The sequence below is a fragment of the Syngnathus typhle genome, linkage group LG10, assembly GCF_033458585.1.
Source record: "Syngnathus typhle isolate RoL2023-S1 ecotype Sweden linkage group LG10, RoL_Styp_1.0, whole genome shotgun sequence".
Classification (NCBI taxonomy): domain Eukaryota; kingdom Metazoa; phylum Chordata; class Actinopteri; order Syngnathiformes; family Syngnathidae; genus Syngnathus; species Syngnathus typhle.
In genome coordinates, this window is record NC_083747.1 from 11,077,541 (window position 1) to 11,104,038 (window position 26,498).

At 45.3% G+C, this 26,498-nt stretch overlaps 3 protein-coding genes across 10 annotated transcripts; 2 read left to right on the top strand and 1 right to left on the bottom strand.

The window, feature by feature from the left end:
- Positions 1-49: 49 nt before the first annotated feature.
- Positions 50-4,389, bottom strand: flcn (folliculin). 2 transcript variants are annotated; one of them, XM_061289966.1, is made up of 12 exons: positions 4,115-4,389; positions 3,784-3,987; positions 3,446-3,604; positions 3,109-3,330; positions 2,869-3,035; positions 2,590-2,681; positions 2,259-2,398; positions 2,061-2,174; positions 1,207-1,330; positions 1,011-1,133; positions 611-713; positions 50-526 (listed from the first exon to the last, which is right to left on the bottom strand). In XM_061289966.1, exons 2-12 carry the CDS (start codon positions 3,985-3,987, stop codon positions 319-321), a joined length of 1,656 nt encoding a protein of 551 aa, XP_061145950.1. In that variant the 5' UTR covers positions 4,115-4,389; the 3' UTR covers positions 50-318. The 2 variants fall into 2 exon arrangements, with proteins under 2 accessions (XP_061145950.1, XP_061145951.1); XM_061289967.1 differs by having other exon boundaries at positions 3,458-3,604; positions 4,115-4,337.
- A 124-nt stretch (positions 4,390-4,513) lies between these two features.
- leng9 (leukocyte receptor cluster (LRC) member 9) lies at positions 4,514-8,941 on the top strand. Of its 6 annotated transcripts, none has more exons than XM_061289970.1 (9): positions 4,514-4,587; positions 4,685-4,753; positions 4,820-4,920; positions 5,629-5,746; positions 5,857-5,984; positions 6,068-6,394; positions 6,469-6,697; positions 7,065-7,155; positions 7,267-8,941. In XM_061289970.1, the coding sequence occupies exons 3-9, from the start codon at positions 4,827-4,829 to the stop codon at positions 7,897-7,899; spliced, it is 1,620 nt and encodes a 539-aa protein (XP_061145954.1). In that variant the 5' UTR covers positions 4,514-4,587; positions 4,685-4,753; positions 4,820-4,826; the 3' UTR covers positions 7,900-8,941. The 6 variants fall into 6 exon arrangements, with proteins under 6 accessions (XP_061145954.1, XP_061145957.1, XP_061145959.1 ...); XM_061289973.1 differs by having other exon boundaries at positions 4,529-4,587; positions 4,826-4,920; XM_061289975.1 differs by adding an exon at positions 5,368-5,527 and having other exon boundaries at positions 4,531-4,920.
- Positions 8,942-9,074: 133 nt separating this feature from the next.
- On the top strand, positions 9,075-26,244 carry ttyh1 (tweety family member 1). 2 transcript variants are annotated; one of them, XM_061289969.1, is made up of 15 exons: positions 9,075-10,161; positions 13,619-13,784; positions 15,206-15,435; positions 17,137-17,248; positions 18,229-18,566; positions 19,028-19,123; positions 19,200-19,272; positions 21,680-21,755; positions 21,854-21,909; positions 22,009-22,101; positions 22,182-22,274; positions 22,336-22,475; positions 22,654-22,714; positions 24,354-24,432; positions 24,823-26,244. In XM_061289969.1, exons 2-14 carry the CDS (start codon positions 13,650-13,652, stop codon positions 24,390-24,392), a joined length of 1,542 nt encoding a protein of 513 aa, XP_061145953.1. In that variant the 5' UTR covers positions 9,075-10,161; positions 13,619-13,649; the 3' UTR covers positions 24,393-24,432; positions 24,823-26,244. The 2 variants fall into 2 exon arrangements, with proteins under 2 accessions (XP_061145953.1, XP_061145952.1); XM_061289968.1 differs by lacking the exon at positions 24,354-24,432 and having other exon boundaries at positions 22,654-22,821.
- The last annotated feature ends 254 nt before the right edge of the window (positions 26,245-26,498 follow it).

Sequence of the window (26,498 nt, forward strand, 5' to 3'; positions counted from 1 at the left end):
CTAATTTGGATAAGCGCTGAAGAAAATGGATGAATTGAAACCATTCATGTCAAGTCCATCATTTTATTCCCAAAGCAATAAACATTCCTTCTGTAATAAATTAAAGTGGAAGTATTAGTACAATTTCAATAGAAAAATACACAAGTCTGATTTCAGTTGAAAAATGACAATAGGTAATGCTTGTTGATTCGGGGGGAAACCAGCGCATATCTTCATTTAATTCCAGGAAAGCGAGGCAATTAGTTGAGGGCATGAAAGGGTTCTTGCTTTCACTTTCCTTTCTCCAGAACAAAACGTCTTTGAGTCTTTCGATCTTTGTCACTGGCTGGGGCTCCTCTCCCCTCCCCGGACGGCGCTCATGAGATGGCTCTTGTAGGTTTTGCTGAGTCCCGTCATCCAGAATTTGAGCAGCCTCACGTTGTCCTCTTCGCCGGGCCCCGTGGTGCCGAGCAGAGCCAGAACCTTCTGGGTGTCCTCCCGGCTTCGCCCGTCCACTTTGGAGAACTTAAAGAGCACTTTGACCTTGCTGGAAGGAGGAGTGAGAACACGTCGTTATGTGTTGAGGGATGACACGTGTGAACCTGAGTCAAAAGAATTTGGGGTGTCTTACTTCATCCATTCCTCCTTCAAACACAGCAGGCAGTGAGACACCACGTCCACAGACAGGTTCTCGTTGGACAGTGCCACTTCCAGTTTGTTGAGTAACGTCGGGCCTGGATGACAAAAAAATAATAAGTAAATAATGAATAATCACATGGTGATCTTTGGAATCAGTTTTTTCTTTATGTTGAGTAGGCAAAAGATTATTTTAATTTATTTTTATCTGTCATATTCAGAGGCTAGGGCAGGGCCGTGCAAAGCGGCATGCGCACAGTTTTTTGCTATTTTTACTCATAATTTTGTGGTACTTCCTTTTTATAAACAGTATTCCATAAACGGGCATGAAGACAATTTCAACGCTAGTCTGTGCATTGCTAAGCTAAATATGGAAGTCGTCGCAGTATGCTCACCTCTGTCTGTGGGCTGTGTGTTGGCGCTGCTCATAATAAACTGATAAAGCGAGCAGATATTATCTTCTGTCAGTGGGCTTTGGCAGCATGTGTCTGAGATGACGTCCACCAGAACTGAAAATTCTACAGGAAACACAAGGAAGACTTTTAGTTTGCTGGGCTTCCCTCTGCTGGCCCTCCCGTGGTTGTGTTTTACCTGAAGAGATGACGTGGGCTGGAATGGCCACATCTGGACTCAGCCCCAGGAAGTTGCACTTGTAGGCCTCTTCGTAGTGAGTGCTGTAGGGAACTGAACGCACGCAGCCCACCGGTAGCAGCGTCTGATGCAAGTGAACAGACATAGACAATAAAAATAATGCTTTGTTTTGACTGACGCCTTTACGAGACAGCTCACTATAAATTCCATTCATAAAACTCCTCTCTTCTCATGAAACTCATGAAAGAATTTCCAGGGGAGGAAAAACATAGATGTGAATTGGTAAACGTCTACTCATATCAAAAGCACCCAATGGGCCAGCACCACTCATAATGGGTCATAGAGATTAGCCGGAAAGTCATGTGAGTCAGGGCGGACATACTGGAAGTGATTTTATCCTAATCTCAATAACCCCAAAAAAATCAGACGGGAACGCACAGGTGCACATTCATTTAACTTCATTTCCAATGTTTGTGAAGTCAAAGCTGTTGCTTGCGCTTCACTTTAAAAAAAAAAAAAAAGCACTGTAACAGCTGCGTGCTTTGGCTTGTTTCTCGCAGATGCACGTCAGCAACACAAGTTGAGGCGTGGATGAGCACATCAGGGTGCGGAACAGTCGTTCGATAATAATAATTAAACCAACAGCCGGGTATTAAAACCAACAATCATAACAAATGCTGTCTTGTGATCTGCCATTTGTTATCTTCGTGGGTTAATTGATAGCTTTAATAAAATGTTCTGACCAACCTCAGTTACCTCCCTCTGCATTTTGTGGGGTCCATTTTCCCACCATCAATTCCCACAGAAATAATCAGTACAGTGGAAGCGATTGCTCAAGATGCACCCAGGCGTACCTTGAGTACAGCGAAAGCAGACTGGATGAGCCTGGGCTCGGCGCCTCTCCATATGACCTGATTTCCCATGAGCACATGCCACGCCACCTGCCGGAACTCAGCCGCTCCAAGCGCCTGTGTGGACGAAGCACAGCAAACCGTGACTCACAGAAGCTCACAGCCGAGTCATGTGATGGTGCTTTCTGAATTCATCTTCACCTGTCTCAGATGCCTCAGCGACTTAAACCTGGGGCCGGGGGACTCATCGTCATGAGCCGCTTGGCCGTCTAGTTGCTGCGCTTGCGGCTTGGAAACGCCTCCTTCGGCTCCTTCCCAGCAGCTCATTTCTTCCTCTTGTTCTTGGTGAAGCAGATAAAATGGAGATTCTATTAGTGCGCTGAATCGCCTTTAGTAATAAACCTTAAACTTGATCTGAAGGATAATGAATACATGCTAAAACGGTTTTCCGTGTTTAGATGCTCATCTAGGATGGTTACGAAAATCTGCGTCATGACAAATTGCAAAACACCAATCCCTTGGCTTTAGTCACCTGTCTGTCTCTCGATGAGCACGAGCGTGTCTTCAGTAGGGGCTCCTTCTAGCAGCTTTTCCGTCAGACGACTACCGCAGGCCTTCAGCAGCCTGGAAAGGAGGAAATGCACACATTTAAGGATTAATCAGCAGAATGTAACATCCACAAATAATTATTACAGAGAAGCTAAGACAAATCCTATCAAATTAAGCAAATAGACTGTAGGGAATAAATTAATACATTAAACAGATATTAAAATTTTGATCTTGCTATGCTGCATGTGCAACACTGACTGACCAGCTGAAAGAGGAGTGCAGGCTGGCCCAGAGATTGGGATGCTGCGTGAGAGACGTGAGTGAGCGGGCGGCGTTCCCGCTCCTCTGGTGCGGGAACACCGCGGGCGAGAACACACTGTTCATCCTCACTGCGCGCTGCGGGCAAATGCCTTGCTCGTTGTCAAACACCTGAGGGAGTCGCAAAAATAACAGTGAGGTCATAAGGTTGTGTTTGGAAATACAATGCTTGCAGTTGGCAAACCTTCAGGGCGGTGCTTTGCAGACTCTGAATGGTCAGTCGAAGGTGGCGTAACAGAAAAGGCCAGGAGTTAATGAGGTAGATCCTGTCCATGGCCACCATGACAATACTGTACCAGCGCTGGAAGCCTCTGGCGAGACTATCCTTGATGAAGAATGTGTGCGAGAACACAAAACCGTGTTGCTCGTCCCCAAAGAAAATTGGCCCTTCGCGACCGGGGCACACCTTGTGAAAAAAAAAATGCATGGGGAGGCATGAGGACACGCAGAGGTGAAAGTGTGACGTAGTGGTGTGTAAGATGTGTGACTCACACATACATGGAGGTTACAAGTAGACATACGTCACCAGTTACCTCACAGCTGAGGCTGCGCACGCAAGCCTGACGCACGACGCTAAAGAGCTGCGGCTCCCTGGGATGCTGGTGGCTCACAAAGCGGATGCCCGTCTCGTCGTCAATGCTCATGAAGCCTGGGTGGGATGCAGGGAGGGAGCGACACCCCTGCGAGGCAACGGAAAAGAGGAACACGTGACTGAACAGCTCATGTTGTTTCGTGACAGAGCGTGCCAGCTGACTTTGGGTGAAATGCGTATGACATGAGTCAACCATGAAAGCAACATCACTCAAATTTAGCAGAGGAAAGTGATTTCACCGTGAGCTTAAACCTCGATTGAACTCACCTCACACATTTCTCCCCTCTGCGCTGAACTGTTAGCCCTCATTGTGAGTCCTTCACCGTCCCGGTCAACATCTCTGTCCCCGGGCACTGCAACGCCTGCCTGGGAGGAAGGCGACGGGGACGGGGGGTGCAAAGCCTCGGTGCAGAACAGCGTTCTCGGTCCATGGAGCTCACAGAAATGACAGAGAGCCACCAGTGCGTTCATCTGAACAGAGAGAAAGTTCGAATTAGAAAATAGACTTGTTAAATTGTTTCAGTAGAGTTATATTAAAAAATAAAATTAGCATTGGGGTATGACAGGGTTGTTACCACAATATGACAGCTTGACTCACCTTCGAAGTAGGGAAGTTCAGTGAAGACAGCTTGCTATTTTATAAAAATGTATTCATTACTTGGCGTGTTCCGGAAATACATCGCATAATAAGCAACATTTTCAAGAAATGAAACCAGAAATAAGTCTCTTTTTGCCTGCAGCACAGCCTAGCTTCTATTGTGTTTACCTCCGCATTGTTTTGCTAGCGCTAGCATGACGTCATGTGAGTGACAGAGTCACGCGCTCGAGCTCAGATGACACATTGCGGTTTTCACTTTTATTTTTCTTCAATTGCAATTAATTCTACAGAACCATATTATATCATTTTGAACGAAAAGTACTACTAGTACTACTGGTGTGCTATATTGGTTATTACACCACGTTTCGACGCGGCTTTTAAACGGAAACAAATGCAAACTACATTACCCACAATTCTCCACGGTATGACAAATTCAGGTCATGGGTGAATTCAAGCAAAGCTGATACGAAAAGGTTTATAATGCAGCGAAAACATTATGTTATGTCCTTTAACGCTTTCGACATTATTTAAAAAATATTGTGATGTATTTTTATGACTTATTTATTACAGTATAGCCTCAACTTGTTTCCGGCCACTTCCGCGTTAGCCCCTGTTCCGATACTGATAGTTCGCCTTTAGGTGGGTCAGTTTAGGATACTGTCAAACAACTCGAAAAGCATTTTACTACTTTTATTTTTTTTTAAGGAACAGCATGGCGTCAGAATGTACAGAGGCTCTCTCAAGTGAAAAAAATGTTGAAGTCCCAATAGACACAAGCGAATCAGCAAACCCAGATGACAAGAGAGGTAAGCAATAACAGGTTTCATTTATGGGGTATTCTTCAGAGGTGGCAAAAGTACTTACATGCTGTAGTTAAGTAGAAGTACCGCTATTTGTTTCAAAAGAACTAACTCTGAAATGAACTTAGGGACAAACATTAAAAATTAATTTTATTTATATACACATTTTTTTCCATAACCTGTCACAACAGAAAAAAAGACCAGGTCACTAAATGTCTTCACTCATTTAAGTGAAAGAAAAGCAAAACATGTAAGAAATAAATAATTCATTAGAAAAGAAAGTATTTAAGCACAGTACAAATATCTACAAAATCTACTCAAGTACAGTAACAAAGTGTTTGTGGGTTGTTGTTTTTTGCTACTAATGTTTTTTATGGTAGCAAGTATGATGTCACATGTTGGTCTGGACAACATGCTTTCATATTAAATTCCCCTATTTGTTTTTTTTAACAGAATCTTATCTATGACAAATATTTGAGCAAATGTGTTTTGCGACGGCAAGACAGACAGATGAATCACAACCACCTTTTCCATGAATCAAGAAACTCATGCTGATGTAACACGGGTGTCACTCTGTGTTTGTGTCTGTTTATCTGACTATTTTGTCTGCTTTGTACGTGTTCTTTTATTCCCCTATGAGAGAATCAATACAGCGCAGAAATACTGACACGTCTCTTGACCTCTCCGCTGTCTCTCCCTGTACGTCTCCGACAGATGAGAAAGGAGTCGACGTGTGCCCGTACTTCCTGGAGGGAAAGTGTCACTTTGGTGTCAGATGTCGTATGTCTCACAGGTCAAGCCCGCTGATCTGTGAAGTAACCAGCAGCTCCGTGTAAGTTTTTTTTCAATTGTAATTTTGTTGCTTGTGTGTAGATAGGCGTGGATATGAGGTGAAGGGAGTGCCAAACTATGGTATCTTAATTTTCTTCATCTCCTTTATAGTGACTCAGCAGTTGCTATTGCAGACGCGATTCTTCCTGGCCAGGAGAACAAACTTGATGAAGAGAAACAAAGGAAGAAGAAAACCAATAGGAACAAAACAGCAAACTCAAAAGAAAATGAGGGAAAAGGTCATTTTTATTTGATGCATCGTGATATGTTGCTTTTCTCTCAACCTAAACACCATCACGGTACCTTGTCGCCCGGCCCTCAGACGTCAACAAAAAGCCTCGCATGCGGACGGCCGACGACGTCATCTCTCGCATCCTCTGGGACTCCTCGGTAGACGCGTCCCAATTCGTAGTGGGCTACGTGGACCGCTTTCTGGGGGTGGTGGAGCGCCCCTTCTGTGACTTCAACTGGGACACCAGCCCTTGTGACTGCGACTACGCCACCGAGCTTGCTCTCCCCAGACACAGGATCCAGTACTTCACCTATAGAGGGCACCGCGTCTGGGAGCGCCACAGCAGGACCGACAGGGTGTTTGGCTCCACCGGTCAATCTCTGGCTCCCCCCTTTGGAGGGCAGGAGGAAGTAGAAGGTAAGTAACGAGGACCCTGCACTCCTACGCTTACAGAGTTAGCACGCTGACTTTTTTTATTTTTATTTTTTTAGGAGAAGAAACACAGTCTGACGACCAAGAGCAACAAGCGGGAGTAACTTTGGGTGACGGTGAAACAACAAGAGAGCAGCCACCTGCCGCTGTCGGTCAGAGATTGGAGCGTGCTCACGCTGAGAACACACATCTGGAGGACGACAAGCACAATGAGATGAACGCTCAGAGCGCTGAGTCAGCACCAGCCGGTCAGGCGTCAGCCAGCCTTGCGGAGGAGGCCCCAAACAGGTCTGATTTCCGTCCTCACTGAAAATAGAAGGCAAATCACATCAGGCTCCTTTTTATTCATCCAAAATTATTTTGCAAAGAGCGCCAAGTTCCAATCACACAATGATTTATTTACTTTTGTGACACAACACGGTAAATCGTATTTGGTTTTGAAAAAAATGTTTTTGGGGGGTATGGCGCGACCTCCAAGAAGTATTTGCAAATCCCAAAGTTTTCAAGCACAGCCTCCACAAGCAGCATGAGGAGAAACACGTACGAGGTCGAGCTCCGTGTTATGTAATGAGCGCCTTGCTCTGAATCGTCAAGCCTTACACATCCCGAGAGGCTCTCTTGAGTTATCTTGTTCGTGTTCTGTTTTGCTTTGTAGCGCGAAGGCCTCGGCTGACAAAAATGGACAGAGCTTAATAGACGGAGACATAAATGAATGGGAAAAAAGTTTTGAAGGCCAGAACAATTTGGTAGGTATCTCCTTGTATCACTTTGCTTTCATAGATGCCGCGCCCCTATTGATTGCCAGGTGTGTTGTCCACTCGAACACATTCGATTGTTTTCTGTTTTTATGCCCCCAGAATCTGCCTACGCCTCTCGAGCAGAGGAAAGAGAACCTCGGTCGCCGTCCCCCCAAAAAACAACCCACCCACTTCATCACGTTCAGGGCCAACACTCCCGCCATCCTCGCTTCTTTCCAGCTACTTCGGGAAGAGATCGTCACACTCTTGCCGTCGTCCGCCCCTCACTGGCAACCCTCGTCCACGCTGCACGTCACCCTGTGTCTGCTGGTTCTGCAGAGCCCGGCCCAAGTGGAGGCCGCCGTTGAGATCCTCCGCCGCTTTGCCCACTTGGATCGCAACCCCCCAGTGGCGGTGAGCTTTCCTGTCAAGTTGAAGCATTTCAACGGCAGGGTGCTGTACCTGAGCCCGCAGCCTCAGATTCAGCTCCAGCAGCTCAACGGCGGCCTGCAGGAAGCCTACAGGAACGAGGGCCTGCTCCACAGGAACTCCTACAACCCGCGCTACCATCTCACCCTGGCCAAGGTGAGGTACAAGGAGGGCGAGCGCATCTTTGACAGCGCGGGCGACCTGAAGGTGGGCAAAGGTTTACATTTTGGACGTTTGCCTGTCAACTCCTTACACCTTTGCGTCATCGGCGGGGAGGATGCCGGCGGTTTCTATGAGACCGTATCCACCGTGACTCTTCGATAATCAATAGTTCATTCGGGATTACTTCAACCTTGCACTCTGGACTCTTCATTAGGGAAATCCGAACAACACAATGAGATTCGATACTGAAACTGTATCATTAAGTCTTCGTTTAGAAGGATAGTCACGCTCAGTTTTGATGAGTTAATAATTCAACAAAAGAGCTTCACGGCATCATTCTGATACGGGGCGGCAAAATATTAGAAACAGCTCAGTGCACTACTGCACTCATAACAATAGCCATTTTGTGAAATGAATACCTCTCACAAGTGTGTATTATTATCATCGTCAAGGCAGACTCATATTAGCAGCCATTTCATTGGCTCTCATGAGCTCACTCATGAGTCTTTCAATGTGCTCCTTAGAATGTTTTCAACTTTTATATTGCCGGGTACGAGAATATAGTGATCATGATTGAGCTGGTTTTTGGGCGTTAGATTTGAACAAGTTTTAATTTTTAAAATGTGTTTAAAAAAAAAAAAAGATTTAATGAAGGGAAAAAAATGTGCTTGGCTCCAGGACAGCTGCATATAAACTACAGTTTGTTCAACAGCACTTGAGCTTGGGTGAGCAAGATGAGGGAATACTTTTATTGGGTGTCAAATTCATATTTTAAGATGATACATAAAAACTAGGAAAAAAATTATTTCCAAAATATCGATTAAAAAAATAAAGCAAACAAGTGACTCAAGGAGATCACGGTAGGCATAGTGAGTTTTCATTTAATATCCATTTTTTCCCCTTTCTAATAGTGCCTCTCACGAATATTTCACTGCTTACTGTACAATCAACGCACTTTATTGACACAAAATATACACCTGCCATAAATGTTTATGTGCGTCTCATAAATTCTTTAAGAGGCAAAGAGATTGCCTTTACTTGACTGTACCGCAACGACTTTGCCGAAGTGCATGTATTCATGATTCCAGCACTTATTTATACAATCTGTTTTCAATTGAATATTGAATGGCTTGTGTTCCACAGGTGAAATTATTCTCTCTTTTTGGCTGGGGGGGAAGCGAATTAAAATCAACATATCGTCAAAGTCTTGAAGTGTCGAGTATTTGACGTGATGGCCTAAATTGCGTTGCGTCGTGGTCGAGCAGCCTCTTGCGTAACGCCATTTTCTGTCTTCATCGTCTTCCTCTTGGAGACACACACACACACACACGCTGCATGGGCTCCATATGAGTCAGTGGGCATGCTCACTGGCTCGCTACTGTTTGCTCCCTCACTGGCTCACTTGCATTATCTCCCTTCCCCCATTCCCTTTCAGTGATACAGAAAACCAGCGCCCCCTCCCTCCCTTATTCCCCCTCTGTTCACGTTACAATGCCCCCTCCTCAATTCTCCCACCTCATCACTTTGCCCGTGTGGTCACATGTTCTCCTTTTTGTCACTCTTGTGCAACCTCCATGCCAAACTGCTTTCATTGTTCACTCTCAGCATCACTCTGGGAATCCCCCCCCACCTTTTCCAACATCCCACCCCTTCCCTGGCATTCACCAGAGTGCCTAGCTGCCACTTACACTCATTGAATGTGCATCTCTCGAGTACATTAGCTCTCCTCCTTGGCGAGCAGCGGACTGTTTTGCATCTCGCATGTGAGCGGATTGCTAAAAATGTTAATCTGGTCAAGGTTCATTCCGTGTTGCTCCGGATGGAGATTGGTCAGGTTGATGTGGGGTGGTGGGAGGGTGGTCGGAATGAGAAGCGATTTCCCCCCCCAACCCCCTTCCATTAAATCCCCGTTAACAGATTAATTATCTTCGGGCAACATGGTGTTGGGCGTTAAGATACGGAGGGCAAGAATGAAATGATAAAGGGTCCCCGAGGGGTGTCTCCTTAATCTTAATCCCCCTTTCCCTCACTCTCTCTCTCTCGCTCTCTCGCTCTCCCTCTCTTTCCTGCTCGCTCGCTCACTCGTCCTCACTGAGAGCTCCTCTCCCATCCATCAACGCGAGCGGCTCTCCGCTGTCACCCGACAAGCATGCAATTATTGGCTCTTTAATATTTCAACAGCTGCAAGAATTACTCGCGCTTTCTGGCCAATTGCTCTGCCGCCCCTTCTGCCACATTTTGACTAATTCTTTGGCATGTCTCCGAGTTTTTTTTGTGTTGTTTTTTTTTAATCCCAGCAGGATGTTTTTGCAAGAGCATCAGGCGTTGATTGCTGGCAGTATACTTTGAGTGGGTAAATATTACACAAGCAGCGGCGAAAAGCGGCAGAGCATCAAGAGAAGCCTTCCAACGCAACTGTCAAAGGTAAGAAATGCATCAATCTAGGCATCAATCCTTTTTCAATGTTTTTTTTTTTGTGGATGCAATGATGATAAAATGTGTTGTGAGATGCATTCATGCATATTTTGCGTCCACCGCATTTAAAACATGGCTCATTATCTCATTGCAATGAGATGCAGTAAATGCTGCATTGATGCTGATGCTTTCATTGCATCCACTCTTTTTTTTTGGGGTGGGGAGGTGGCGTCTATTTTCTCTCTGTCAACTTGCCGTGTCGTACTCTCGTGCACTGATTTGTGCCGACTTACTGACTGCACTCACTTACCTTTCGGTCAGCTGCACTCACTTTTGGAGGCGAGCGCGCGCCGTCAGGAGTCGACGTTAATCACGCAGATGAATGTCGACGGAAAATGGACGTGGAGCTATTTGGAGGCTTTGCAAACGAGATGAAGCACGTAAAGGCACAAGATGTTGATGAATTTACCCCTGGCTGATGGAGTGTGTCATTAGCCTTTAATGGCCTCCTGTAAATTCCCGTCGACAAAGGTTATTGTTAAGTGCCGCTTACTGTTTCTCGCCGTCGGCTACTGAAAACGGGAGGGCAATGGTACGCACGTCATTACAGCCGCAAATATTTTCCCAAAGATGATACACATTCTGTCATAGTCGGCATACCCCATGCGATAATCCCCCCCCCTTGTCCTCATTAGCTGCCTCACAAAATGGCTTGTTTCTCCCTACCAGCTGCACATTCAGACATCTTGAAGTCTCCAACCATAGATTTGTGCACGCACGTTTCCTCAGCTTCCAAATTTATTCGTCTTCACTTATGCAAGAGGCAAGATAACAAGCCGATGGTGGGGCGGGGGGCGTTGTGTCAACGTGAGGCTCTCGGCGTGTAACAAGCGTTGAGTAACTGCTGTCATCTACCACCCACCCCCTCGCTTCCATCATCACCTTGTTAGCTTGGCCTAATAACTTCCATAAATGCAGCAAACAGGTGATTCATATCTATTTTTTTTTTACATATCCACTCAGCTGTTGGATTCATTTGTCATCTCCCCTTTAGGCGTGCGCATTGTGTTCTTCTTGGTATGGAGTCAGACATAGACATTAAACGTCTAGATTGCACAGCTACACGTTGGAATTGTAGACGTTGCAACGTAACCCGGGAAAAAATGGACATGGAGAAATGCAACTGAATCAAATCCTACAATGCATTTGCCTAATTGCTCGGATCATAAAAGTAGATCGGGCAAGAGCAAATAAAACTGTCAATCTAAGTGTGGAAAATCCATTCATCCATTTTCTCGAACACTTATCCTGTTCAGAGTCATAAGTAAGATGGAGATTATATCCCGGACTGGTTGTCAGTCAATTAAAGGACACATATAGGGACAGACAACGCCTCACATTGACACCGTCACGCTGATCTGCACATCTTGGAGGTAGCCGCCATACCGGGTGTGCAAACTTTTGCAATTTCCCTTCACCTCTTGAATTGTCCCAAGTTTGACACTCGCCCCCTCAGTGCATCATTCACCAGCCTGCAGAGCTCAACCGCTCGGGTAAAAGTTATTCTGCGTGTACGAAAAATGATTTTCAGCTTCCGTTTTAATAAGTGTAATGGAGCGTTGGCAACAATTTGATTTGTAACAGTTGGGCTGCCGGAGCCATTAGGACCTACAAGCTTATTGAGACGCGCTTAATGCCGGCCCCATCCGGCCTATGAGCGAGCCTTTCAAACTCATCATAGAGTTTGAAAGAGGAAATTGTTTGGCCTCGACATTTGGCTGAATCCAAACTTTTATCTTGGACAGTATTTCACACAATGACGTGCTGTGGGAATCGACGGGGAGGCTGAAAAGCATTCAGTCTTGAATATCGACTGCGGTGTCAAATGCATAATAGTGACACTAAATGGTTCAATTGAACATTTAAAGTAACATTCAAAAATTCAGAGTTGCATGCCTGCTTTGTACGCAAGCGTGATTAGCGCTTTGTGCGCCGCTAAATTGTGCCTTTTCACACATGGCGACGCCGGTATCAGACGCCTACCAGGCTGTGTCTCAGCTCCCTGTCCCCCATCTCCTCCCCTCATTGGATCCCAGTGTGTGTTTTGGCTAACCGGATTTGCCTTTTTGTGTTTACCCTACTTTTGAGCCCACTCGGGCGGCTTTGAAGACACTGAACAGTAGAGAGTCCAAAATCAAATGTCGTCTTGTGCTATCGTGCTCCGGTTGCATAAAAAGTGTTCTTCCCCTTGATAATACATTTGCAGCGGCCCCGTATTATAAGCCATGCTAGTCCATATGGCGTCCAGTCTGTGCAAAAATAACAAAAGCTATTATCTCTTAGAAAACCCTTCTAAAAATTATTGTTTATTTCTATTATTATTATGGATTTGATCAAGTTTATGTGTTGACTTAACTAGACTCAAAGCTATATTTGGTTATATGTATGTCAGGGAAAGCCTACTAGAGCAATGGAACTTTATCTGTAGGGACATTAGAGGCACATTTATTCGTGACAAATCTGTACTGACTCCCATTTAATGTGAGTTTGAATGTGATTGGTACATGCTAAAACCAAGCCGCGTCACAGTTCTGAGAGGGTGTGCATACTTGTGCAACTACATAAGTTCAGTCATTCATTCAAAAAGATAAAAACAATCAATCGAGTTTTATGGGTCACATGTACCTTTCACGCAATTCAATTTGTTGTTTTTTGTAGACCATAGGGGCATGTTATTCAATAATTCAAATTGTAAGGCATCCTATTGATCATGTGTAATTGATCAGTTGCATTGCAAATGAGGCAAAACGGTCCGGTGAGCCACAAGCCCCCGTCTCAGCACATTTGCCGTCTCAAGAACATGCAAACCTGAGTGACACCCGCATTGGTTGAGATTGTATTGCTGAACCATATCGAAAAGTATTGTGTCAAAGAACTCCTCATTTAAAAACCAAGACAAAGCAAGTGCATTACCGAGGATCCATTGAGAATTCTGTTGATTGCGTTGCTACAATTGATTAGTCATGTCTAGAACCAATTGAGGCAAAACGTAGCGGCCTACTTGGCTGCGACCGGCAGAGGCATTGATTCAGTCTTGTTGTCTGAAGAAGATCAACATGAATTTAGCAAAGGCAAGTTTAAATACAGTACACAACGAGAGGAAATGTTCTCCCATGCAATTCAAAAATGATATCATTCGGTTGCGTCCCATTTCTTTCAAAATAGACAAACATGAACATTCACCAAAGAGTCACTTCTGTATAACTACAGCTGACACGTTAACCCTGCCATCTCCCAGGTGATGCCGAGTCTTAAATCAAGGGAAGCGGCCAGCGTAAAAGCTGGCCGCTGACCTCGTCGTCCTCGGTCCTCAGGGGCGCCCTCAGCGGGACCTTCATCTCCCCTCGCATCGGTGGCGCCTCACGTCGCGGTGACCCTGACATCTCTCTCTCTCTCACTTGCCCAGGGTGGAGGAGGGGCCCCAGTGACAGTGGACAATGGCTGCCATGACGACGGTGCCCAGCTATGCCCCTTCGCTATGGGTGCGGATGTGTCATGCTCTCCCTCGGCTGGACCTCACCATGCAAATGAGGGACAACCTTTTTGCCCCGGACAGCTGGGAGTACCAGCAGGTAGCACACACACACACACACACACACACACACACACACACACACACACACACACACACACACACACACACACACACAGACACTTGTCACTAGGTCACACACTGCAGTGACGTTTGCTCACACTGCGGTTTCAGTGATGTCACCCAATCTGTGTCATATCATACGAGCAGTCCCTGAATGCAACTGTTGCTTTCAAAGTTATAAATTGAGTGCCTATAAAAGGAAGCCACTGCTAGGATAACTGCAGCCGACGTTAAATAATTTTTGACAAAAAAACTAGGCTCTGCTGAAATATTTACATTTTTTTTATTTCTTATTTGAAATGTACTTTATCTCAACCACCATCTAGTGGTTGATAGTGGAATTACACCAAGAATAGTAACGCTATACAATCTGTTTAATTCTTTACACCCAATTTAAGTATGTTGTATATTTATTCTAAAGTACATTTATATAGAGTGCTATTTTTTCGAAAATGCGTTACATATTGATCTACTGCCTTGACTCATTCCCCATCTTGCGTAGGCATTTTTTTTTTCAATGCTCCACTACTAGGTCACTCAGTTGCACCTGCTCCTGTGCCCGCTATCAACTTGCGCGTAAAAATCCGAGTTGCCCCCAGGCTGCACGGATGCGAATCTCTGCGCTTTGCCATGCAAAATAGAAGGTCTCGCCCGTCTTAAGCAAACTGTCTCACAGTGCAGGCTTGTGACTTTGCTGGGGCACAAAAAGGAGGATGTTGGTGATGGTGGTGAGAGGGGGTGAAAAAAAGACAGAGAGAGAGTATGCAAATCATCCTGCAGAACACAAAGACAAAAGCGACTTAAAGTGCTCTGCGAAGGCAAAGAGAGAGGGAATGAGTAATGCGAGGAGGTTGCTGCGGAGAAGTCCGGGGCTGGGGGAGGCTCACATCGAGTCAGCCAGCGGCGGCAGTGAGCGAGACTCGCACTGAATGTATTTAAGTAGGTCACAGATTATTAATAGAGATCCAGGCGCTGTGGATAGATAGAAAGGAACGAGAGGGTAGAGTGGGGGAGACAAAAAGGGAGGGAGGGAGCGTGGGGAAAGCGGGACGGTGGGGAAGAGGAGGTGAGACAGAGTGATGCAGAGGAATGCGCGGGAGTGACAGACTGGCAGACGGATGAGAGGATAATACCGGGGGATGTGCGCTGAAAAATGCATTTCAGTAATGTTGACTTAATGACACAAGGCCCGATCGGATGCCTGATATGGCTTAGACTCCGTCTGATAGCCGACCGCTCCGTGGTGAGCCGCCCGTGCTGGTCGCAAAAAAAAAAAAAAAAACTCTCTTGACATCATCATATTTCATTTTCATTACGTGCAAATTGTGGTGACTTAAAAAAACACAACTAATGGGAAATTTTTAAAGAGCTGTCTTTTATCACGCCCCTCTCTGTTAGACCCTGCTGGTTTTATCCAGTTTATCGGCCATCGCCCTGGTTATCTCCCTCTTGGTGATTCTGTCCTTCCTCATACACTACTGCTGCTGTCACCGTGGCGACCGCGGCGAGGGATCTGAGGAGGAGGAAGAGGACGAAGACGGCAGCACGGGTCACGGCTACGGCGGCAAGAAGGGTCGAGGGATCTGCTGCGTCACGTGGGTGGCCGTGGCGTCTGTCACGCTGTGCTGGTGAGGAGGCGGACGCACGTGTCGTTTTGAAAAAGGTGTTGTCGTGGCGACGTGCTGCCTTGACCGCTTAGATTGGAAGGAAATTTTAATGTAGCGGAATTGCGGTTTGATCAATCTGGACGGGTCGGGGGGTGAAGACATTCCAAAGTGAGTATTCAGAGGAATTCTTGTGATGCGGAGAAATTCCGAGGGAGGTAGACATCATCTGATTGTAGAAAATGTCACGAGAATTTTATGAAATAATCTAACTCCGTCATACTCAATAATCATGCATTGTAAAGTGAACTGATTGTTCTGTAGGCGTAAAAAGCAGGATGACATCCAATATTTTCATCAAAAACTAGGAGGTGCTGAAATACATTTGTGAATATATAATTTTGTAGTGTACAATCCACACCATGAATTATGTTGAATTATTTATTCAATGAAAACAACTTTCAAAGGCCTTCTTCTTAATACCAGCAAAATTATTTGTCACTAGTAGCCTAATCTTCCACAATGCTGTTTTTCATAATCTTGTTCTGCACAAAAAAACAAAAAAGCAAAACATAATTGGTGAAATTCGGTCAGTATCGTTTCCAAATTTCCAGAATCCAAATCAGGAAGTGACATCATTGCAATAGAGTGGCGCGTACGTTAGTTTGAGCGGCGGCAGCAAAGCTGTGAATCACATGTTGTCATCGCCTTCATCATCACGCGCTTTTTTTTAGTCACCAGAAACAAGGTGAGGCCTGCTTGACATCTGACTGTCATCTGTGCTCTTGTTTGTCAACCTCTTCCCGTGACCCGACCACACATACATAACTTTCTTATTGTAACTTTTTCTTTTAGAAAGAAGCAAAAGTCACATCAGTGAAACGTTACAGGCGGATTTGTGTCATAATCCATACGTCGTGTCAACCTACTGGCCGTTTGTATCCACCTTGCTTTCCTTTTCAAACTGTTTTAGCTGTAATAGCACACAATGTGGAAATTTCCCAAGGGACAATCCCATAACTTTAACCGAATCACTTTTAATTCATGTTATTTGTTTACTAATGTGGCGACAACTGACGTAACCAAAGCAGAAAACTACAATCAAAGGACTAAACCTATTTTGAAATAGAAACCCCTCTGCACGCTTGAATTGATATACACACAATCCTAATGATGTCATCATATGTAAACTATACACGCAGTCCGTGTCTCCCCCTCATGGAGCCTCTTATAATTGTAGTCGGTTATTATCACATGAGCTGGATAATTATTTATGATGTTTTTACATGCGCCCTTCAAGAAAAAACAGCCAACGTGATTTGTAGTGACGTTCTCATTTGGCAGCTTTCAATGCACAACACACACGTTATAATCTGGGTCACATTATATGGGAGATTGGGTCATACCATTCGTCTCTGGTCGGAGGGGATTTGACGAACAGCTGGCCCGAGTCTTAATCTGAATTTTTGAATAAAAGGAATGATGTGTAAATCTGTTGCTACGGTTCACATTTCCATTGCTTATTTTTTTTCCCCCGTCATCTGTTTCATTTGCGCATTCACCCAGGATGGATCGCATCCTCGCCCGCATCTCATTTATTTCAAATGTACAGTCCAACGCGGCACTTCACGCCTCTGCTATCTGCTCTCATGTGCGCGCACACCTCCCACAGTCTTTTCACGTTCCCCCCTCCCCTTCTTTCTCCTCTGCCTCCCTCTTTTGCAGTGTTGCCATAGGCATCGGTTTCTATGGCAACAGCGAGGCTAATGATGGGATGTATCAGTTGACCTCGTCGCTTCTCACAGCCAATTACACGCTAGCTTCCATCGATTTGCTGGTGAGTGGTGCTCTCCGCAAGTAAAATGTCACGCAGAATCCCTGCTCGGCTTGACGCTGCTTGCCGAGTGTGTGTGTTGAGTGTGAAAGAAAATGGCTTACAAATGTCTCTCTGATTGATTACCTCCTCCCTCCCCTGGTCAAACAGTGGTTGCTGTGTCACTTTGCTAATTGTCCTCCATCCGGAGCGCCTTTCACATCGGTCAAATCCGATTGTTTGGTAGCCGGGCCTTCAGTGGGTGACTACCGCCGCTTTCACGTCACCAATTAACACAATGAAGACAGTGTCAAGTCAAAAGTGAATATAGATGATTGCAATAAAAGCAGCAACCCACAGTGAGTCAGGCATGTGCAAACGAGCTGCGGTTGCACGGCAAGAAAGAAATAGAAGTACGCTGAATGTTTTATGATCTTCGGGACAGCTGAGTACAGGTGCTGCTGATTCGATCTGATCGTAGTTGCACTATTAGGAGGACACACACACAAAAAGTTGTCTGGTTCATTGACTCTGTTATATAAACATCTCAAAGCACCCACGCAAAAAGAGCTTTGAGATAAAGGAGAAAAGAATCCCCAAACATTTCTCCTGTGCTTTACAGCATCACTGGGCTGAGCTTACATAGTGAATTATTTAAAGTAGAGTTGACATGAAAAAAAAAAAAATTTGGAATAAGGCGCCCAAGCAACACATTCTATGGACAAAGGTTTTTGGACATCTATTCAGGAAGTGAGAATGAATCAATATTTTGCGATTTTAAACTGTGTCCATTTGTGAGCTACAGAGGTTGCAAAATTACTCACACCCTGTGCTCCAAGACTACAAGAATTCAAAGAATTTAGACAAAGCTGACTCAAGTACTTCAGGCATACTTGCGGTTCGGACAAAGAAGAATCTTCACTTGTCTGTCCCAAATCCAACCACAACGTTACAGCATCCCAAATTTGAGGTTTACTCACATCCTCCTCCTCCTCCCTCTGCAGATTTCCGATACAATCAACGGTCTGCAGCTGTCCGTCTCGGGCCCGCTGACCACAATGGAGGAGATGTTTACGGGCAGCAAACCCTTCCTGGTTTCCACGCGGAACTGCCGGAGGTTATCCGAGAACGTCATCAGCCTCCTCTCGTCCATCTCTGTGGCGCGGTTCGGCTTGGACGCGGGACCGGGCAACGATAGCGGCGTCAGCGGGGCCTCCATTATACCTCTGACCCCGGTGCCACCCTCAGTGGCCCCCACGGCGGCGCCCTCGGGCGGCCTCATGCCCGGCCCCTTTTCACCTGGCTGGGCGGCCAACACGTTAATGATGAATGAGGACTACAGGTGAGGGCAGCCCAGACAAACATAATATTCCAAATTCATTGTTTTTTTTAAGCCCTGTTTTCTATTTTTAAATCATTCAAATTTATTGCGGTTGTTAACTCAAAAAGTCTTAAAAGCCCCTTTTAGAAGTCTTAAGATACTTTTTCTTTTTACTACTTCAACCAAACCGCACATCCATTAAAAACTTTCCACTTTGCTTTTAACCACATATTTTCTACTTGGGACTCGTTCAATAAGTCTCTCTCAGTGTATTGCGAGGTTTTTTCATCCTACAACAGCCGGACTTGAGTGCGTCTTGACGTAAACAAACCAAATTCAGACAGACAGAGAAATGATGCGCTTGAGCCACCTTTTCCGCAACATCCTCACCGCACATTCCTGTCGTCAGGAAGGGAAGGGCTGTACTTGCATGTTTTAGCTGAACCTTGCAAAAAAATTCTTTTTTGTGGTTTTTATTTTAGGTGGTTGTCATACGTCATGCTGCTGCTGCTCGACCTCATCGTGTGTCTCTTCATCCTGCTCGGACTGGCCAAGCAAGCTCGATGGCTGCTAATTTTGTGCGTAAGCGCTCACGTTTGCATCTTCATCACGCGTGTGTCCCAGATGTGTTAATGCTTTTTTTTCCCCCCGCAGAATGACTGTGCTGGCCTGGCTGGCTCTCTTCCTAAGTTGGGGCTCGCTGGGCTTGGAGACGGCCACCGTGGTGGTGAGTGGGCCCAGTAAAACCCATCCGTGCGTCGATGTACGAATACTTGGTTAGAGCGGGAATTGTGTGGAACCGAGAACCTCGTAGGGAGCGCCGCAGTGATGGCAGAGCCCCAAAAAGGAAGGAAAATGGGGCAGAGATTAAAAATTCAATGCAAGCGTGCACGAGGAGAGTCTGCGAGCAAAGTGCGCGCCGGCGTGGGCGTTTGGCTCAGAGACGTCAAGATGGAAGATGAAGGGAAGTGCTCCAGGCGGGAGCCAGGGAGGGAGGACGGGTTAGAAAGACGAGGAACCAGCAGCGGCTTCCCGTCGCTCTCCACGAGGCCTCTCGGTTCAAACGCAAAAGTGCCAAACCGGCCAGAGTGAAACTCGCAAACAGGAGGAAATCGAAACCTTTTTTTTCAACATTTGTTTGTAACGGGGTACAGAGGGAGCGTTTCACGTCCATTTCCAGCGTCCCCTGTGAAAGAATGTGTCAAGAGGCCAAATAGTGGCTGTTTTTCTGCTCTGCTGCCTGTTTTGTGTCTCGCGGGGCTGGCGGGAGATGTCCCAAAGCCTGTTAGGGCACACAGAGACGCTCTGTCCCTGGCTAGCGATAAGGAAACAAAGGGCTCGCTGTGGGTCGGCACGGTTCACTCTGTCCTCAATGGCCACGTTTACCCGCCTGAGTGGGCCTCACTGTGTGGAACTATCGCTCCCTCTTCTGGTGAGTGCACACAGCAGGGTGCAGTACGATACCGTATCAGCAAAAAAAAAAAAGATCTCACAGCATACCAGCAGGCAAAAAAAGTTCACATCTCAAATCATTTTCCCCCAGTCAAGTAAGTGCAAATGCCATGAATCTGTTCCAACCTCCCGAAGAAAAACAAAGGACAATTACACTAACATTTTAAATACGAATGAACTACCGTTTTTTTCCGTGTATAGTGCGCAATATTTTACTAATTTATTGTCCTAAAATCTGGGGTGCGTATTATACATGGGAACAAAGAAAAAAAAAAATAATTTTTTTTTTTTTTAATTTTTTTTTTTTTTTTTTTTTTTTTAAATAAAGTCATGGTACAACAAAACCAACAACAGGACTGACCGACAAAGTCGTGGAACAAAAAGACAGGGTGACATTACCAAAGACAGGAACAGAATGACAGTAACACATGCAATGATCCAACGGTGAGCGAGGGGCAGACAGGACTTAAATACAAAACACGTTACATCGATTGAGGTGACACAAGAGCGGGGTGACACGAACAGAAACTATGGCAACCTAGACACATAGCAAAACTGGGGACGAGACATGACAAATCTCCCCCGAAATAAAACTCACCTTTCTTCTTGTTTGTTGTCAATCGCGCATCGCATTCAGCCATCCTGCCCAACACACTTAGTAAAATTCATAATTGACGACACATCGTTTGATGCGATGGTGCAATCCTCGATGGTGTGTTATTGTCAAATATTGTTTGTTTTTTCTCCATCGCGGACCGGACGTCATACGGAGGCCGCCATTACAGATGCGCAGAACGGTTGCGCAAGACACGTCAGCTATATAAAGAGCGAGAGTTCAGTTCTCCACCTATTAGTTTCAATTCACAGTTTAATTAGCAGTTTCAATCAGCAAATAACAAAATGCGTATTACAGGTAATATTTTATTTCACAACACTTTGCCTTGTTCCTTTCGTCTCGGCTGTTCATTTCAAACACGCTCCATACGACCGCAATGCTCTTGTATCAGACGCTCGCTCGATCACCTGCTAGTTTGCCGTCTGTCACAATGTACCCTACACAAATCCGAAACATTTGTTGCGGCTCCGAGTCACGACGAGGGGCAAGTTTTGGTTTCCAAGGGTGTTTTTATTCCTCTTCAACGTCTCTCCCATACAGAGCCGCCGTGTGCGCACGGAGCGCGGTGGTGCGTTTAGGGGCAGTCGGAGAAATCAACGCCAACAAAGAAAATGACATCCAGCCTAGTTAAGACCATACCAAAGACTTTAAAAATGGGACCCATTGCCTCCCTGCGTGTGTGACGATCTTTGGGACTTAAAAAAAAAAAAAAAAAAATTAAAAAAAATTCATAAAAATTGGGTGCGTATTATACATGGGTACAAGCTTTTTTCCAGCATCAGCATGCCATTGTTAGGGGTGCGTACTATACATGGGGGCGCACTATACACGGAAAAAAACGGTATTAAGATACGTTATAAATGTAGGTCGGTGTTTCTGATAAGGTTTCGGGGACCTCGCGCTAATGGAAAGACATGCAAGGCTGCTGCGGGTTTATTGAAGACAGCAGCAGTATTGCGTGAATTTGTGGCCGCTTGCCATCTGCATGCCGTCACATTTGTCAGGAGGGAAGTATGTCACCCGGTCAGCGTGTCTGCTAACGTCTCCCTCCTCCTTTCTTTGCCAGGCTCTCAGCGACTTTTGTACCGATCCAAATTTGTTTGTGCTCAATTCCACAAATTTCAACACAGGAACCAGCTCAGGTACCCCTCTAAAAAAATAAACTGGTTGTTGTTGTTCCTCCTCTCTGCCATGCATCTGTGTGATGCTCCCACATGACCTCATTTGTATCCTCACTCAGACGTGCTGGATTATTACCTGACCTGCAGCCGACGCATGAACAGTCCGTTCCAGCAGGTACTTTTACCTTCAAGTTTGCTATTCAAATGTCATGTGACCTATGAAACCAGATTTCCTCCTTAGTGTCATGAAATACTGCTCAATCTCTGTCTTCAGATCCTCACCCAGTCCCAGAGGGCCCTGTCCAACATCCACACACACCTTTCCAGTGTGGAACGTAACGCCCTCACACAGTTCCCCAAAGCTGAGGTGGGTTTGAGTCATCCTGTGAAAAAAAAAACCCGCTTGCTCTGTCATGATTTTCACCTCATGGAATGCTTTACTCGCAGAAATCACTCAGGGATGTTCAACAGATTCTCAACAGCACAGAGGGCAACTTCCACCAGCTGGTGGCCCTGCTCAACTGCCGAGGCCTCAACAAGGTGAGAAGACTGATTTGCTTTGAAGACTCATTGGAATGATTTGAACTTTTCCCTCCCGTAGGACTACATCGACTCACTGAAAGGTCTGTGCTACGACGGGATGGAGGGACTCCTCTACCTCTCCCTTTACTCCTTCCTTTCGGCTTTGGCCTTCACTGCCATTCTTTGCTCTCTGCCCGGTGCCTGGAGGAGCTTTCCAAGGTAAGGCAGGAAGCGAGTTCTCATGTTGCCCCTGCACACAGTTTTGTCCTTCTTGCTTGCCGTCGTTGTTTGATTGTGCGAATGAATGCTACATGACCTTTTCTTCATCCTCTCTATGTTAGCTATCCATTCTCACTCATCTTCATCTCTCTCTCTTCCATGGGCGCCGTTTGGCCAGTGAATCGGAAGAGTACGAGGACTCGGACAGCGAGAGTGAGGACCCCTTCACCTCCCATCAGGCACGTAGACAGACGGCCTCGGGGTCTCAGCGCGGGGCCATGGCCCCCTTCTATAATTACCCGGGGGCCGGGTGGACACCCCCCTTTTCTAGCGCGCCGCCCCTCCCGTGAGTAACACCAGACACACGGACACGCAGACAGACAAACAGACAGACAGACGCTTCCAGATGTTGCAGGAGAGTCCAGAAAAGCATATGTAGACTCACATATTACATGACCTGCCGCAATGTTAGGTACGCTTGCACAATCTGATGAAGAGGGGTATCTATTATATCTATCTGGCTGGCTAGCTCGCTACTAGCGTGCTAGCTTCAGTAGATACTATCTTGATACTAGCTCTCACCTGATTGTGCAGGTGTACCCAATGTGGGGTCCGGTCAGTCCGCATTTCAATTCCACGTCACCCCCCCCCCACCCCCTTCATCACATCTAAGATCGATTGTAACTCGGACACATAAGAGGCAGCCAGCGAGCCTTGGTGCGCTCCTTACACACGCAGCACTAGTTGCTCCTCTGCAGACAGACACACAGACAGGTCAACATGGACGACAGTGTAGACAGAGGAGCGGACACAACTGCGGAGGCCTGTCTGTCTGTCTGTCCGTCCGTCTGTCCGCCCGTGTGTCTGTCCAATCCGTCCATCTGTCTCGAGTGTTTCCCGGACAGACGACGCAGGCCCGCTTTGATTTTTTTTAATTTCCAGCCCCCTCCTCCCCCCAGCTTGAAATTGCAGTGTCACGATCTCCACCTAGTAAGACCAATGCTGTGTTTTTTTTTTTTAAGGGAATTCAGGGTGGGTAATTTGGCAAGAGAAGCCGTCTAGGTACCGACCTTTTCCACCCTCCGCATCACTCGTCATCACTTGTCTCCTCACTGTGATCTCTCCTGGCATTTTTTTCTCTTCATGACCCCTCACACGTCTAACATCCTATTTCAGGCACAGTCCCACTTCGGCAAGCCGTTTGCTTTCATGTATTAGTACGTTCTTTGTCCGCATCACAATTAAGCAGTCGAGTGAGTTGGTCTGTCTTGACTTTCTTCAAAACATATCTCAATGTGACCGCACATAAGCATTCAAATCGTTGTTTTTTTACACACCGCATTCAAAATATATTTGAAACGTTATTATTTTAAGTAACAAATTTGACTAATTTTGCTAATATCGCGTTATGTCAGAACGAATAATTTTGTCGCGAATAAATAATTTCTTTCCGACCGATTCAGAGATATTCTCCCATGACTATTAATGGATTGCATAAGTCTACCAAAGTGGGACTAAGACGTCGCATAGCCGAATCAGTCCACTCATCTGCTGAGTGACTTGGCCCAAAACGTTTTCCCTGTTTCTCTCACGCTTTCGCTCGTTACGGCAACTGAAATGCATACAAACGAGCCAGCCGCACCTCCGGTCATGAGCGGAGATTTACGCCGACTGAAAGTGAGAACGAGAGAGCGAGAGCTGTGCTTTGTGCGCTTGATCTCTAACCGCTGATTCTCCCTCTTCCCTTTTGACCTTGCCCTCGACTCCTGTGCCACCACTGCCACCGTGTCCCGTCTTTCTCTATGTGTCTTCTTCATCCTCCATCCCTCCTCTCCTCTCCTCCTCCTTCCCTTGTCTCTTTCTACTCTCTCTACGCAGGACTCCAAACGTTTCCTCCAATGGCAACCCTGGCTATGAGAGCCTCCCCTTGACTGACAGGCAGTCCCCACCCCCCTCTGTGAGTTCCTCTGTTCTTGTGTGTGCCATCTTATCATCATGCTGGTTACCAGTGCGTTACCGGGGAACCGCCTTTCTACCGAGGGTCGTTTTCATTTTCTTTTTTTAAATAGTGCATTAAATGGGGGTGGTGGGGTGAAAGATGGTGGCAAATCATTACATTTAGCTAAATCAAGCTCCTAGTCTGTTGGTGAATTCGGGGGGCTCCACTGTACCCCCCAAAAAAATCCGGATGAACCCCAACCCTGGATTACTAAACTGGTTTTGCCTTAAATTCGTCCCCAAGTACAAAAGTTCAAAATGGTTATGAAGAGAAGTAATCAGTATTTATTTCTGACCTCCAGACGCCATTTCCTTGTTTGAATGACATTCTGTGCTCTTTTTCCCACAGTACTCTCCCAGCATGCTGACTGGTTACGGGGGAAGTCAATCACACCCTAACCCCACCCATTCGAGGAACCTGTATTCACGTTGATAACTAATTTTCTTTTCTTAGCAAATGTATCGAAGAAAAAAAAACAAATGTTTAGTTTTCATATGAAGGGACACTTTAAAAGGAACGGAACTTAATCGTAAAGAGAAAAAAAAAAAGCTTTAGCGTCGCGTCTAACGTTGGTACCACTGAGTATTCTTGTTCTGACAATTCTGATGATTAGAAGCACTTATTTGGGGGGGAAAAAAAAACAACAACCAAGGAGCAGGAGTGAAAAGCACTATGGGCACGCCAATATGATGTGAAAGCAAACCCTCCCCTTGTTTGTCCAAACTGTGTAAACTGTGAACAGTGGTGAGGCAAGTGGAGAATGGTATTGACGTGACTACGTTATGTCGTTTTATATTCTTCAATGTATCACCCATTGATTTGAAAGTTGTTTTATATATACGGTATATATATATATAAATATGACATTGTTGTAGAAAAAGCACTGGCACGTAGCAACAAAAGCACATGTTTTCTTTTTTTTCTTTCTGTCAATGGTTATGCAGTTCCCCTTCACTTGGTATATATTTTTATTCTTACTTTTTATAGGTGGTAATTCTGTATTTTCTGTGTATTACCTTAAGCTATTCTGTATCTCACTGTCTATATCTGAATAATAATCATCATTTCTCTTTTAAAAGAAAATAATCACCGTGGTTGAGGGCTACGAGAGCCTTGTTTGAATGGAGAACCCTGAAAGAACTACAAATCCCATGCAACAACAGCAGGTACAGAGCAATAATGTACAGTGGGTAAAGAAAGTCTACACAATATTGTTCAAATGCCAATTTTTGGTGATGTAGAAAAATCTGACCAAGTTGAATCATTTTTCAAATGTTTTCCCACTCAATGTGAAGTAAAGCCTGTACAATTTTGGGAAAAAATATTTGAGAAGGTAATGACAATGGTGATGATGTGGTTGCACAAGTGTGCACACCCACCTCGAGGGATGTTGCTGTGTTCAGAATTTGAGTGTGTACACTTTTGCATGATCTCATTTGGTTTTACGAGGTGAGTCTGGTTTTACGAGTTATACTGGTCGATTTATGTTCCGCTCATTTTTTGAGGTCACAAAATCCTGGCATTTGAACAGGGGTGTGTAGACTTTTTATAAGCATTGCATAGCACAGCATTGGGTCTCCAAGATGTTTTTTTTTTTTTTTTTTGTATATTACGGTATGTTGGAGATCTCATTGAATCCTCCTCCCACCCGACCCTGTTAACTCCTCCAATTGAGTTTGTACTCTCAATGCTCCTTTTGAATGGCATCCTTTTACACTCAAGAGTCTAATATGAATAATAATAACAATAATAAAAAAAATCTAAACCTGAGGCTCAACCTTTTTTTGACACTCATGGAACTCAGAACATTTGCACGATAACAGCAAAATGTGAAAAATTTGCACCTTTCAATTGTCATTACTGATTGTTTTTATAAAGTTAGAAGTTTGTTTTAAAATCTGAAAAATATGAATGACTTTTTTCATTCATATCACCAGTCAGCAAATTTGGACTAAAATTTCTGAGCAGAAATGTAAGTAAACTATTCTTTGCCGCTGATTCTGAATTTCCTCTCATTTTTTTCC

Excerpts from the sequence above, each read along its gene's own strand:
- flcn (XM_061289966.1), bottom strand. The coding sequence starts at position 3,987 with ATGAACGCACTGGTGGCTCTCTGTCATTTCTGTGAGCTCCATGGACCG. Across the intron at positions 3,036-3,108 it reads TGCAAAGCACCGCCCTGAAG|GTGTTTGACAACGAGCAAGG; the intron begins GTTTGCCAACTG and ends CGACTCCCTCAG. Across the intron at positions 2,682-2,868 it reads CTGCACTCCTCTTTCAGCTG|GCTGCTGAAGGCCTGCGGTA; the intron begins GTCAGTCAGTGT and ends CCTCCTTTCCAG.
- leng9 (XM_061289970.1), top strand. The coding sequence starts at position 4,827 with ATGGCGTCAGAATGTACAGAGGCTCTCTCAAGTGAAAAAAATGTTGAA. Across the intron at positions 4,921-5,628 it reads AAACCCAGATGACAAGAGAG|ATGAGAAAGGAGTCGACGTG; the intron begins GTAAGCAATAAC and ends CGTCTCCGACAG. Across the intron at positions 7,156-7,266 it reads TTGAAGGCCAGAACAATTTG|AATCTGCCTACGCCTCTCGA; the intron begins GTAGGTATCTCC and ends TTATGCCCCCAG.
- ttyh1 (XM_061289968.1), top strand. The coding sequence starts at position 13,650 with ATGGCTGCCATGACGACGGTGCCCAGCTATGCCCCTTCGCTATGGGTG. Across the intron at positions 15,436-17,136 it reads GCGTCTGTCACGCTGTGCTG|TGTTGCCATAGGCATCGGTT; the intron begins GTGAGGAGGCGG and ends CCTCTTTTGCAG. Across the intron at positions 21,910-22,008 it reads TGAACAGTCCGTTCCAGCAG|ATCCTCACCCAGTCCCAGAG; the intron begins GTACTTTTACCT and ends CTCTGTCTTCAG.